The sequence below is a fragment of the Ictalurus punctatus genome, chromosome 25 (assembly GCF_001660625.3).
Source record: "Ictalurus punctatus breed USDA103 chromosome 25, Coco_2.0, whole genome shotgun sequence".
NCBI lineage: Eukaryota > Metazoa > Chordata > Actinopteri > Siluriformes > Ictaluridae > Ictalurus > Ictalurus punctatus.
In genome coordinates this window covers 877,501-890,336 of record NC_030440.2, presented here as the reverse complement: position 1 = coordinate 890,336, position 12,836 = coordinate 877,501, and the positions used below count along the sequence as shown (strand labels likewise).

The 12,836-nt window shown below is 41.9% G+C and overlaps 1 protein-coding gene across 3 annotated transcripts in view; it reads right to left on the bottom strand.

Annotated features, from left to right (window-relative positions):
* The window catches only part of gmds (GDP-mannose 4,6-dehydratase), an 84,934-nt gene continuing 72,098 nt past the window's right edge, over positions 1-12,836 (bottom strand). For all 3 annotated transcript variants that reach the window (XM_017456031.3, XM_017456032.3, XM_017456033.3), the window contains 2 exons: positions 785-853; positions 1-692 (listed from right to left, as the gene is read on the bottom strand). In XM_017456031.3, coding sequence (XP_017311520.1) covers positions 630-692; positions 785-853 — 132 coding nt within the window. In that variant the 3' untranslated portion in view covers positions 1-629. The remainder of the gene's footprint in view (positions 693-784; positions 854-12,836) is intronic.

Sequence of the window (12,836 nt, the reverse complement as noted above, 5' to 3'; positions counted from 1 at the left end):
TATGATCTGAAACCCCTTTTAATAAACAAAGCCAAGATAAAATAATTAATATACAAATTGGAAGAAAAAAAACCCCCATTAAATATATTAAATATTGAAGATGGCATGGTTAAAGAAATATTTAAAATCATTCAAACTAATTTTTCAAAGACGGTATTCGGAATATATTACGCATCTACATAGATCTGTCTGAAATCCAATGTTCATCTAGAAAATCGTCCCACTGTAAACTGCTATAAAACGATCATTTCATCACACGCTCTCACCCTCACCACAATGATGACATGAAAAACAAACCATATAAAACTGGATTTAGAAAACTGCCACAGAAAAAAGAAAATTGCTAGAAGTCCCCCCCCACACACACACACACGCACGCACACACGCACGCACGCACGCACGCGCACACACACACACACTCATGATTGTGATTAGAAATAACAGCATAAAAGGAACGTGGAATGTCAAAAGCAGCATTCAGTCTTCCTGTATGTAGAGGAAATGCAGGCAGGGTGGAGTGCTTGGGGTGGGGGGGTTTGGGGGGGGGGGGAAGGGGGTTTGAGACTAATGCATGTTCCTTCTTGGGCACACAGGTCCATGGTATGTAGATGTGCTGCTAGCGTGCGGGCTCATGCATTTGGGTTGCTTCTCATGAGCTCAATATCTGCATCCACCATCTCCTTAACAAGCTCCTGTTGAACAACATCACACACGCGCACACCGTCAGAATCACGCTCGCTTTCTCAGACATGGAAAAGCTAACGGAACCGGTTCGAGTTCTCACCTCGAAGGTCACTTGCGGCTTCCAGCCAAGTTTCTCCAGCGCTTTAGTGCTGTCTCCCTGCAGATATTCCTGAAGACAGAGAGAAAGAGTCAGACTTTTCTTCTCCCTTATTAGCAGGACCTCCCTTACTTTACAACCCTACACTTTCTCCTTCTTTCTATATCCCCACACCTCTACACACACACACACACACACACACACACACACACACACACACACACACACACACACACACACACACACACACACACACACAGAGAGGTGTCAGGCTTGGTATCTCTTGGGGCAGGTGAGGGCAAAGGCAAACCATCTATCCAACATAATCCCCCAGCCCAGCACCTCCTAACCTCTTGCCCAGTGACTGAGCATGATGGATTGTGGGACTCGAGAGGCCGACCTCACACTCACTGTTCCCTTTTAGCCCTTTCTCCTTCAGAGGCAGCGTGAGAAATGGGTTTTTAGTGGAGATTCTCAGGGTGCCAGCTTAAAGAGCTTGAGAAGCCTTCATGGCTGATCTGATTACACTGAAGCGCTAAGGAACTGGAACACAAACACACTCACACACACATTAATACTACTTTTGTGAAGTCCAGTTTAACACACCCTCATTTGTGAACCGCAATCAGTGTGATTATAAAGCTAATGTCTGGACTTTTACATTATAAACGTTTCCCCCGATTTAGTGAATTGTTTGTTTGGCTGTGTTCGTTCCTATTTGGGTTTCGCAGTTTTAGAGAGAAGTTTATTTCATTTTTGAATAGTGTAATTTCATTTTTTTTGCTTGTTTGTTTATTTTCTGATTTCAGTGCTGTGGATGGTCTAAACGTTGAGGAGCAGTTTTTGTGTCAGCTCCAGGAGTGTATTTTTCTTTATAAGACGATTCAAACCTTTTTACAGATTAAGAAAATGAAACATTAAGAAAGTAGGAAGAAAATTACATTTTTAAAATATTAGCACACTGTGCTCTCCCTCTCCCCGTCACCCAACAATTAACACATGAAACTTTAGCTGCACAAATCTTATGCAGAATATTATATTTTAGGAATTAATTAATTATATATATATATATATATATATATATATATATACATATACATATATATGTGTGTGTACATATGTATGTATGTATGTGTCTGTGTGTGTGTGTGTGTATGTATGTATGTATGTATGTGTGTGTGTATGTATGTGTGTGTATGTATGTATGTATGTATGTATGTGTGTGTGTGTGTGTACATATGTATGTATGTATGTACATATGTATGTATGTGTGTGTGTGTGTGTGTGTGTGTGTGTGTGTGTGTGTGTGTGTGTGTGTGTGTGTATGTATGTGTGTGTGTGTGTGTGTGTGTATGTATGTGTGTGTATGTATGTATGTATGTATGTATGTGTGTATGTGTGTGTGTGTGTGTGTGTATGTATGTATGTATGTGTGTATGTATGTATGTATGTATGTATGTGTGTGTGTGTGTGTGTGTGTGTGTGTGTGTGTGTGTGTGTGTGTGTGTGTGTAACCTTTTTCAGTTAGTTTTGGACACATTATTTCGAGTTTCCCATTAGCTAATGTTTATTTGTATAAAATTCTAGTATTCCATTTTAATTTCAGGCACAAAAATGTTTCTTGTAGTTGTAGCATTTACCATAGCAGCAGCTCGGCTTCTTAAAATTCATTTTAGCATCTAACAAGTAAACCAAATTTAAATGACATACAGATGAATCTTTGAAACTCCTTGACGAAAACAGCGTTCATTTATCACGTACCTGAAACGGCATGAAACTATCAGACCCAAGGCATGGATTAAAGAAGTGTATTCATCATAATTAGGATTTACTGACAGCTAAATGAATCTCAGCTGGTTTGGTCACTCACAGTTCAGCAAATATCACATAAAACCCAAGAGAGGGAGATTCTGTGAGAAAGACTCGTGTTAAATCATGTTGTTGTCAGTTGATCAAACTGAACAATTAGTGAGTGTGTGTGTGTGTAAGACAGAAATATATATATAAAAAATGATTATTGTTTAGAGTAACAGCTGGAGATTGATCTCTTTAGCTCTCAATGTCGTGACATGTAACTGGGCCATGACTAACTAACTGAACAACATGAAATACAACGTGCCTGTGACATAAAGAGTGAATGAAGCCAAACAACTCATCACAGAGATTGGGCGTCAGCATACTTGAATTCAGAAAGGTGTTTGAGGAGTGTGCGCGCACGCACACAAAACAGTGCCGGTCATAATTCACAGTCGTACACACCCAGAGCTGTACTGTTTGTAACCTGCAATCAGGATCAGGAATGATTTGAGAAAATATTGTTGTTTCCAATGAGGTAATAACATGCAAACAGAATAAATGTGTGTTGCCATGACTATGAGTGTTCATATGAAAAGGTGATGAGAGCTGAGACATGACGGTTAAGAAACCCGGGTTTAACATCCACACAAGCGTTCTGATCAATTATTAACACCCTTTAATCAGTGAGAGAGATGAATAATTAAAATCCTGCTGCCTTTGCTTTGTGACTGACTTCACACACTTCTTGCATTCATACCTTCATGGAATACATCAGTTACATCACAATGCATTCAATTCTTAGCAGAGAAACTGAAAATAAAGGCAAAATAAATATGTACTGGCTCCCTTGCCAACTGAAAAACCTTGCGGCTAAACTGACTGTACAAAGGTGAATTTCAGTGTGTGGAGCGGATGCCAAAGCTTCGGAATCGACTCTTAGTTTTCAAAGCTTGGATTCAATGAATCAACTCTTTTCGGGGTTCTTCATTGGGAACCGAAAGCAGGATGGCTTGATGACTTTGACAAACAGAGTTCATTAAAAATGCGTATGCATTGTGTATGCTAAGAGGCGCTATGCTTCTGCCCGACACGGTATAATGCATGCGTAACGTACAACAACGAGTTGTGAATATTTCTGAAGTGAAAAAACGTTCGTCTCATCGCCTCTCTTATCATTCAAGACCACGTTCAGTCATTTTCAGCATCTTGAGTTTCCATGCAAACTACTGACTTTTTGCCAAAGATTATGCAGCACCAGATTATGTTTTTGATGGAGCAGGAAAGATAGATAAATATGACCATGAATATGCGATACAGCCAGAAAACCGGATAAGCTCGGACAACTGGATATACCGAGGCACATTCTCACACGTGAATCACTACAGATCAAAATATTACTCATCTCACCAGGCCAAGAGTAATGTAATGGACAGAGTTTATTACATTAGAAGACGTCGTAGTTTTGCGTGTGAAGTGACCTAGCATGCCACAGCATGCTTCATAATACAGTCCGACTAATTGCTAAAAACATTCGGCAGTGAATCTCATCATCGCTGAATCTGATCGGCTTTGTCAATTAGTTGTTGCAGCCATAATTGGTACTACTAAGGAATATTTGAAATAAATGCAAACGACCGGTCTTAACATTAAGAATGAGGAAGAGGGTGCACGTGTAAAATCCCATTGTCATCATCCATTAGCACGGGAAAACCCAAAGAACTTTCAATACAAAACCGACAGATGGCTGCTGACCTGCACAAATCAGATAATGCATACAATAAATACATAAGAACTTAAAAACACCATTAAGCACAATTAGGGCCATAACAGAAAGTTCCACAAGTCTGAAACTGTTGGAAACAGGAAACAGGAATTAGACACTTAAGCACACTGATCTCCCTACACAGTGAGAAGGATGGTGAAGGGGTGGGTGGTTCGGGGGAAATTGCACACTTTAGTTGATTCTTGTGGTAGTTAAGTTTCAAAATCAGCTGGCAGGAAGAGTTCCAAGAAAAGCTCTTACTGAGAACACAACATGTAGCGCCTGAACTTCACCAAGCATCATAAGAACTATAACTGGCTTCATGTTTTTTGGGGTCAAATGAAACCAAACTTTTTGGTCATGCTACTACTGATTTGCTAGAAAGCCTGAGGTGAACTAATCATAGTGTTCCATTTTTTATATCCCTGTCTCAAGTCAAATATTTGGTGATGGCACATTGGATGTCCATAAACTTGGAAAGATATATACACATATACATACAGTGGTGCTTGTGAACGCATTTTCCCTTTAAAGAACAGGGATCTATCAGAGTCTGATCTTATTTGTGGAAGTGTATCATAGTACGAACAAAGGAGATTTCTGAAGCCCTCAGAAAAAGAGCTGTTGAAGCTCATTAAGCTGGAAAAGGTTACAAAACCATCTCTAAAGCGTTTGGACTCCACCAATCCTCAGGCAGACAGACTGCGTACAAATGGAGGAAATTCAAGAGCATTGTTCCCCTCCCCAGCAGTGATCAACCATCAAAGATCACTCCAAGATGCGCAAAATACTGTGAGGTCACAAAGGAACGCAGGGTAACTTCTAAGCAACTATAGGTGTCTCTCACATCGGCTGATGTTAATGTTCATGAGTCCACCATCAGGAGAACACTGAACAACAGTGGTGTGCATGGCAGGGTTACAAGGAGAAAGCCACTGCTCTCCAAAAAGAACACTGCTGCAGTCTGCAGTTTGTTAAAGATCACATGGACGAGCCAGAAGTCTAATGGAAAATGTTTTGTGGAAGGATGAGAACAAGATAGAACGTTTTGGTTTAAATGAGAAGCGTTATGTTTGGAGAAGGGAAAACACTGCATTCCAGCAGAAGAACCTTCTCCCATCTGTGAAACATGGTGGTGGTAGTGTCAGGGTTTGGATCCGTTTTGCTGCGTCTGGACCAGGATGACTCGCCATCATTGATGGAACAATGAGTTCTGAATTATACCAGCGAACTCTAAAGGAGAATATCAGAACATGAGTCTGTGAACTGAGTCTGAAGAGAAAGTGGGTCATGCAGCAAGACAACGACCCTAAACACACGAGTCGTTCTACCAAAGAACGGTTAAATAATGAATAAAGTTAATGTTTTGGAACGTCCAAGTCAAAGTCCTGACCTTAATCCAGTAGAAATGTTGTGGAAGAACCTGAAGCGAGCAGTTCATGTGAGGAAACACACCAACATCACAGAGTTGAAGCTGTTCTGTTCTGAGGAACGGGATAAAACTCCTCCGAGCCGATGTGCAGGACTGATCAACACTTCAGTTATTACTGCACAAGGGGGACACACCACATACTGAAAACACACTCACTCACAGATGAGTCATATTAGATCATTTTCCTCCATAAATAAATGACCAAGCATAATATTTGTGTCTCATTTGTTTCTATTGGGTTCTCTTTATCTACTTTAAGGAGTGAAAACCTGATGCCTTAGGTCATATTTAAGCAGAAATGGGTTCACAAACTTTCAAGCACCACTCTCTGTGTGTGTGTGTGTGTGTGTGTGTGTGTGTGTATATATATATATATATATATATATATATATATATATATATTTTACACTACACAAACATTGGTCTGTAGGTTATAAAGGGGGAGGGGGGAGGAGTTTGATATAAAGAATAAGGTCTCTATATGCAAGAGCAAAGACAGGACGTCATGAATACAGTTCGGCTGTTTAAAATGCTAATTTTTAATCCCTGTGCTTCACCATTTACACTGAAAACGTGCACACACATGCACAAATGTCCGGGGTGTGTATGTGTGTGTGCGCGTGAGGGCCAGGAAGTTGCCGCCCACCTCTCGAGGGCTTGGGAAATCAGGCAGTCCAGTGTTTTGTGGGTTTGACCTCAGCCTGTACACATACAGGCACATGGAGAGGGCCTGCCACGTGGGTGTGTGGGAAAGACTCAACAACCTTACCCGAAACGCTCTGATGTCATTTTTTATTTAAAATTATTTTTTTTCCTGTTCATGTTAGACCAGTTTACTCAAAGGCAAGAAAAACTTCCCAATTTACTACGCTGTACTTTATGTAGCCTCCTGTCCAAACTAGAGTATAATCAGGCTGATTTTGAGGCTGGTTCGCCTCTCCGAATGATCGCACGAGGTTTCCTGAGTTTAGACTGGTCTTAAAATTTGTTCCCAAAATATCCTGTGGTGTGGGGTGTGTTAAATTCAATCTTAATCCCTCAAGTCCGCTCACAGCCCAGTCGTAGCTGCCCCAATTTAATACATCATCAATATTAAACAGCTTCAGTTTTTACTACTAAATATCCTGTAGTGTGTGGGGAACCTTAGTGTCCTGACATCACGTATGAATGACAACAGTCAAGCTGAACCGTCATCTGCCGTGTTTGTCTGGATCCGAAGTCACTTTTGCATCCGTGGAAGACAAGATCTCAGGACGATCCACGCAAAAATCAATCGAAGACACTTAAAGTACACAAAGTATACAGTAGCATCATGTTCTATTTTATGTAGTGAGTACACAGCATGCTACTGCTAATGGTTGCACTCTCTCTGTATCTGGATAACATTATAAGCTACGTACAATATAAAAGCACTCAAATACCAAACGTTAAAATAACGAAACTTCCACAGCGCCTATTAAAGGAATTTGACAGCCCTAGTGCACACGAACTGGACTAATACCATGATAATCAAGCATACAGTAATTATCATTACTCCTCCTGAGTTCTATTTAGAAGAAGAACCCTGGGCTAGATCTGAAATAAAGCCTGCTCTCCATTTCTAAAGCCAGTATAGCGAAAGAAAGTTTCTTTCACTCACACTCACACACACACACACTAATATGAGCCTGCACAGGATGCAGTCAGTCAGAAGGGGATGTTGGTGCGATTAAATTCCCATATATTTTCACCCACCATTTGTGGCTGTGATGAAAAATGGTCCAGTCTGGAGAGAGGGAGAGCGAGAGAGTGAGGAATGCGAGGTGTCAGGAGTTCAGCGACTGACAGAGTGCGAGTGAGAGAGCCAGAGTTAATTATTCAATCAAGATAACAAGCCCAGAGACAAGCCATTTACAAAGGGCAGCCTGCAATTAACCTCCACTCTCATAGCTCTCTCCCACACAGCCAATCAGGACTTGTCTATGCTAATACAGATACAGTTTAAAAGCAGAAATTCTTTTATGGGTGGGTTTTTTTTTTTTTGTGGTTTCTGTTCACATAGAAAGGGATTCTTTTGGAAAGAAAAAAAAAAATTCTCCAACTGGAACTGTAGATAGAGGCAACTGGAGATTTTTGGAAAACGCTGATGTCTGGTGATAGGGCCCTGCTTGTCACGTGATCCTGACTCCGACACATCTAAAATAGAGGACGCGTTAACTTGAACGTTGCTGTCTGGTGCCATCTATTTCGGTCACTGTTTCACAACTGATCGTCGTAATAAATACTGTGGAATCACTGCCAGTGCTTTGGCTACCGTATAGTCAGTTGCTACCGTTAAATAAAGCACATCAAAACACATGGGATAAATGACAAACCATCTGGCTCAGGTAGCACGTGCATGTTCAGTATAGTACAGACATTTTCCGATCCTTACATTTCAGTGTGGACGGAAAATCTTGTGGAAAAGTAGAAAGCCACAGAGTGGACGGAAAACTTTCCAAATGTATCCGTACTAGCATGAAAAAGACACTAGGTTCATGCCCACCACGTTACACTCGTATCGTTCTTTCCTGTACACTTTCAACACCGTCTTTTCAGCACCGCTTCGAAGAAAAAAAACCCATCCAAACAAAAGCAAAAAAAATAAAAAATCACCTGGTTTCTGGGCCACATTTTCCATGGCTCCATTCCTTCTAGTTATAGTTCCTATGAACTCTTTCATTCTTCCACAAAACACACTCTCTCCTTTTCCCTCTCTCCCCTCCGTGGGGCCCAGGGTGGTTCCGCTCAGTCAAAGTCCTTCAGGAAATACCAGAGAGAAGGCCAGGGGAGAACTTACACCCTCTTTCCCTCTCTCCATTTATTTCCCTGCCTTAGCCTCCCTCGCTGCATAGCTCTCTCTTAGTCCCCTTCACTATTCATCTGTCATCGTTTCTCTCCCTCACTCTTACTCTCTCTTGCTCTCAGACTCGTCTCTATCCCTCCAGGTTCAGGACTGCGCCGTAAGCCGGGGGACGTCCCGTACGAATAGCCTCGTCTCTAAGCCAAAGTGACGCGCACGGACGTTTAAAAGAAAGGCCTAAAGCGACGGGAAACACGGTAGCAACCGTACGGACACGGGATCCGCCTGTGAACGGCAGACTTACGGCTCTGAAGCGTGCTCAATAAAAGTCAAGTTGATCTATACGGTCACCTAGAGGAAAGGCTGGGCATCGGAGAGCAACTTTACTACAGATTTGAGCTCAGCCTGGCACTCGGCCAAACACTTTACGACATCATTCGCACTCGGATTTAACGGCTCTGACCTATTATACCGCGTATCATCATAAATCTGTCATGCGCAGCCGGTCCCAGCGTCTCCCAGAGTAACGAAACCATACACACGTATAGTATATGCGCTCATAGTCACAAACTACAAACTGCACGTAGACCTGTAGTCTACAGACATTCGGCTTCAGTTTCCACGCAGTCGCACACAGCCGGCCAGATATGAGGAGCATAAATAACCATGAAGTCTGAGAGTGGAGCTACATCAACGTCCATACACTCGACAGTAACTCCAAAAACCCAGACAATATCAGGCTACGCCACAGTTTTCAAAATGTTGTCCATTACACTCCAACACAGAGCTTCTATCATCATTAGTAGGGATGTCGAAAACAATGCCTCGTATTATATCAAATCCTGCAGGTTTAAAAATATGAGGTGCAGGATCGAGTGTTTTATAGGCTAGTAGAATGAAAATGGTAAGAACTATTCAAAGTCTTGATTTCTGAATGAGGCCATTATTCTCCGCGCTCCGTATTCTTTAACTCTCCCAACCGCTCATTCTCTCCCTCCTCCAGATTCCTAGTGACAACATATTTTTAAATAAGAAGTTCGACTGAAATTCTGTGAAACTGCAGTAACTCATGTCCGTCTGGGCCTCTCTGAGGCTCTGCCGGGAAACATGTCTACTATAATAAAGTCACCGATATAATCCCTCTTTAATGCCAACATGCTATAACCTTAATCCCTAATAATCCACGTAATTCCACAATTTAAGGGAAACAGCAGCTCAGTACAGACCAGTCCCAGTGATAAATACTTGCGCACAGACACAGACGTGGACATGAGAAGACACGCACCCACATGTTTACAAGTTTATCTTTTTTTTTTTTTACTAGGGGGAAACAATACCGTAAACAGTTAATAAACTGCTCTAATATTTCAAGATATTTGTGTCAAAGCTTAAGATGTGCATAAGCTTTACCCCACTAAGAAAAAGAAAATGGAAAGAAACGTATGAGGCCTTCCTCGAAACTGTCTGGAAAATGAACAATAATAAAAAAAAAAAACCCTTTGGCTGCCTGAAATCCACCTTCACCAAAGTGCTCATAAAACTGCTTTAAATCAGCGTCTGAATGAATAAAATGGAAGTATAAATCCAAACCGGCTAAATGGAACCGCTGAATGTTCTCGAGCGCACACCGTGCAGTTCACAGAAAGGTCTTCAGCTGCTTTCAGCTCCACCCTAAAGGAGCCGTTACAGGAGACGCTCACCAACCCCACGGTTAGAAACACTGCCCAGGTTCATTTGTTTAAGGGCTCTGACGCACCGAGCCATCCATCTCCTGTAGGTTTTTCAGTATGTCCTGCTCTGTAGTCGGAACGTGTCTGCGGTCGTCAGTGCCAAGTGAGCACGTCAAAATCCCAGAGATCGATGCGTGAAAGAGTTAGCTATTCGATATTTATTGATTATTCACTTAATCGCTGCAGCTAGGTGTGTGTTTGCAGCTAAATATCGGATTCACAGCCGGACTTGTTAAATGGCTTCATAAATAGGACGCCCTGCTACAGATACTGATCAGTGCTAGGTGGTGTACTATTTTATCATACTATTACGCTTTTCCCCCCCGTTATACTTGGTCATCTATTTTGCGTGCGTCCATCTGTCTGTCCGAGATTCTCTTTGTAGAAGAAGAACGAGTGGTTGAATATTTGCAGGATTTCTATAGAATTATGACCGTAGTTATCGGATGAGATAAAATAACTGATTCGATTTTGGAACTGGAATCCAAACAGGGCCAAGGGCACAGTAAGGTCAAATGACTGAAACGTTTGAGTACATTTTAAGGGTATTTCAGGCACACAAACGAGTAACGATAGGACTAGACTTGATGGCAGTGGAGGCGTCGGGTTTCTACCCGTTTAGATCACTTTAATTCACTGCTCAGAAATACGTAGGCACGTTGCCAGGTGTGCACAGAAACGACAAAAAGCACCACACGGTCAGCACTACACAAACGATTGAATAATTAGATCGATCACGAGTCGAAAATGCTTTGCGCATCACAGCAAGCGTTTTTCGTTTCGTTTGTCCAGGACACACGGCTCGTAGCTGCGACGCAGTGTTGTCCAATCGATAATATTCCAATATGCATGAGAAGGTAGGCATGTCGGGACCGTCACACACACACTGACTATGCAGCATGCACACTAGGCCAAGAGACTGATCAGCTTCTCTTGCTGGGAGGATAAAATATTTTCAGAGGAATTTGGGTGTGAATTCACTGAGGTGTCCTTACAGACCAGGGGTGTTCAGTCTTATCTGGAAAGGCCCGGTGTGGTGTGGGAGCAGGTTTTCATTCCGATCGAGCAGGAGCCACACCTGATTCCACCTGTTTAATCAGTTGATCTTGGCTTTCAGCAGACTCAGGTGTGGCTTCTGCTTGATCGGAACGAAAACCCTTTCCAGATAAGATTGGACACCCCTGTTACAGACCATACGTCGACATAATCTCTCATTAAGAACAACTTCAGCAGTCCTTCAATTAACATGTGCACACAGACACACTCAAAAAAACAACAACCCCAAAACAAACAAAAACAAAACCTTTGTCTGTTAAATGTGAGATAAATAAAAGTTACTACAGTAAGCATGAGGAAAGTAAGCGAGAGTATCCGAGTGTGTTGTGGTTAACCGTGTGTTGTTTTTGCTTAAAGAGAGTTACACATCATTGAGTCGGTGCCTGTTGTACATGCTGAGCAGGTATTCTCAGACGTCAAGAGGTCATACACACCTACAGAAGGTTTATTTTGATCCTGCAGACCAATTTGCATAAAGCCAACAGAAGCGGAGATTACCCTAACTGCTTCTCACGGCCGCATTACGGACTGATCCGTGACTCACGCCAACGTGTCGTATGCAAATTCAATCAAACGTTTCGTACAAACAATCCGCACTCACGTTCGGTACAACTTCTGAATTCATTCAGATGACTTTACTCAACATCAGAACCACATCATTATCAAACTCGATGTAAAGAATGATTGATTACGGTTCGATAACTATTAGAAGACTGCAAGGCTCTGCAAATAAACGACCGGTGGGAAATATCTTCATCATGTTTACCTAAATCAGGTTACATCTAGGACGCATGGGCATCTGGCCCAAACACTGCGGAATATTTACCGTATTTTATTCACTGTTGAATATTATCTGCGCAGGACGACTGTGTGTTACTCAACCATTTCCTATTTATTATTATTAATATTATTATTATTGTCAGTCAGATTTTAGAGTGTAGCGATTTCTGCTCGTCCCTGCTGCATGTGCACAGGCCATCCATGCCCACCGTCAGCATAATTTGGTGCTTTAGACAGATACAGTGGCCTGTAGGCTTTAAAACAAATTCCCATAATCAACAAAATATACGTTTTCTCCTACAACAGAAATTAGAAAACCATTATGGATCCAGTGCGGTGACGTAGCTAAATATTTAAAGTCGTTGCCATAGAAATGGTCTTAAATTCGACTCTCTGCCTTTCACAGTCTTGGCTCAGTGAACGTTTTACTCCTGGTCTTCGGTGTAAATTGAGCTGGTGTTATGGTCTTAAACGCATGGCCAGAGAGTCATGACCAATATCGTCTGTGACGGAGTACTAGCATTTACTCCAGCTGTTCTGTTTAGTTTCTGTCCTACAAACTTCTGCATCGCTGGTTACACTCACTTCTGCAGAACTCGCATCACTCCAGTGTCTGTACACAGCTGGAGACTTGGATTTCATTCTGCATCACTTGTAAATCATTTCAGGGGGGACGA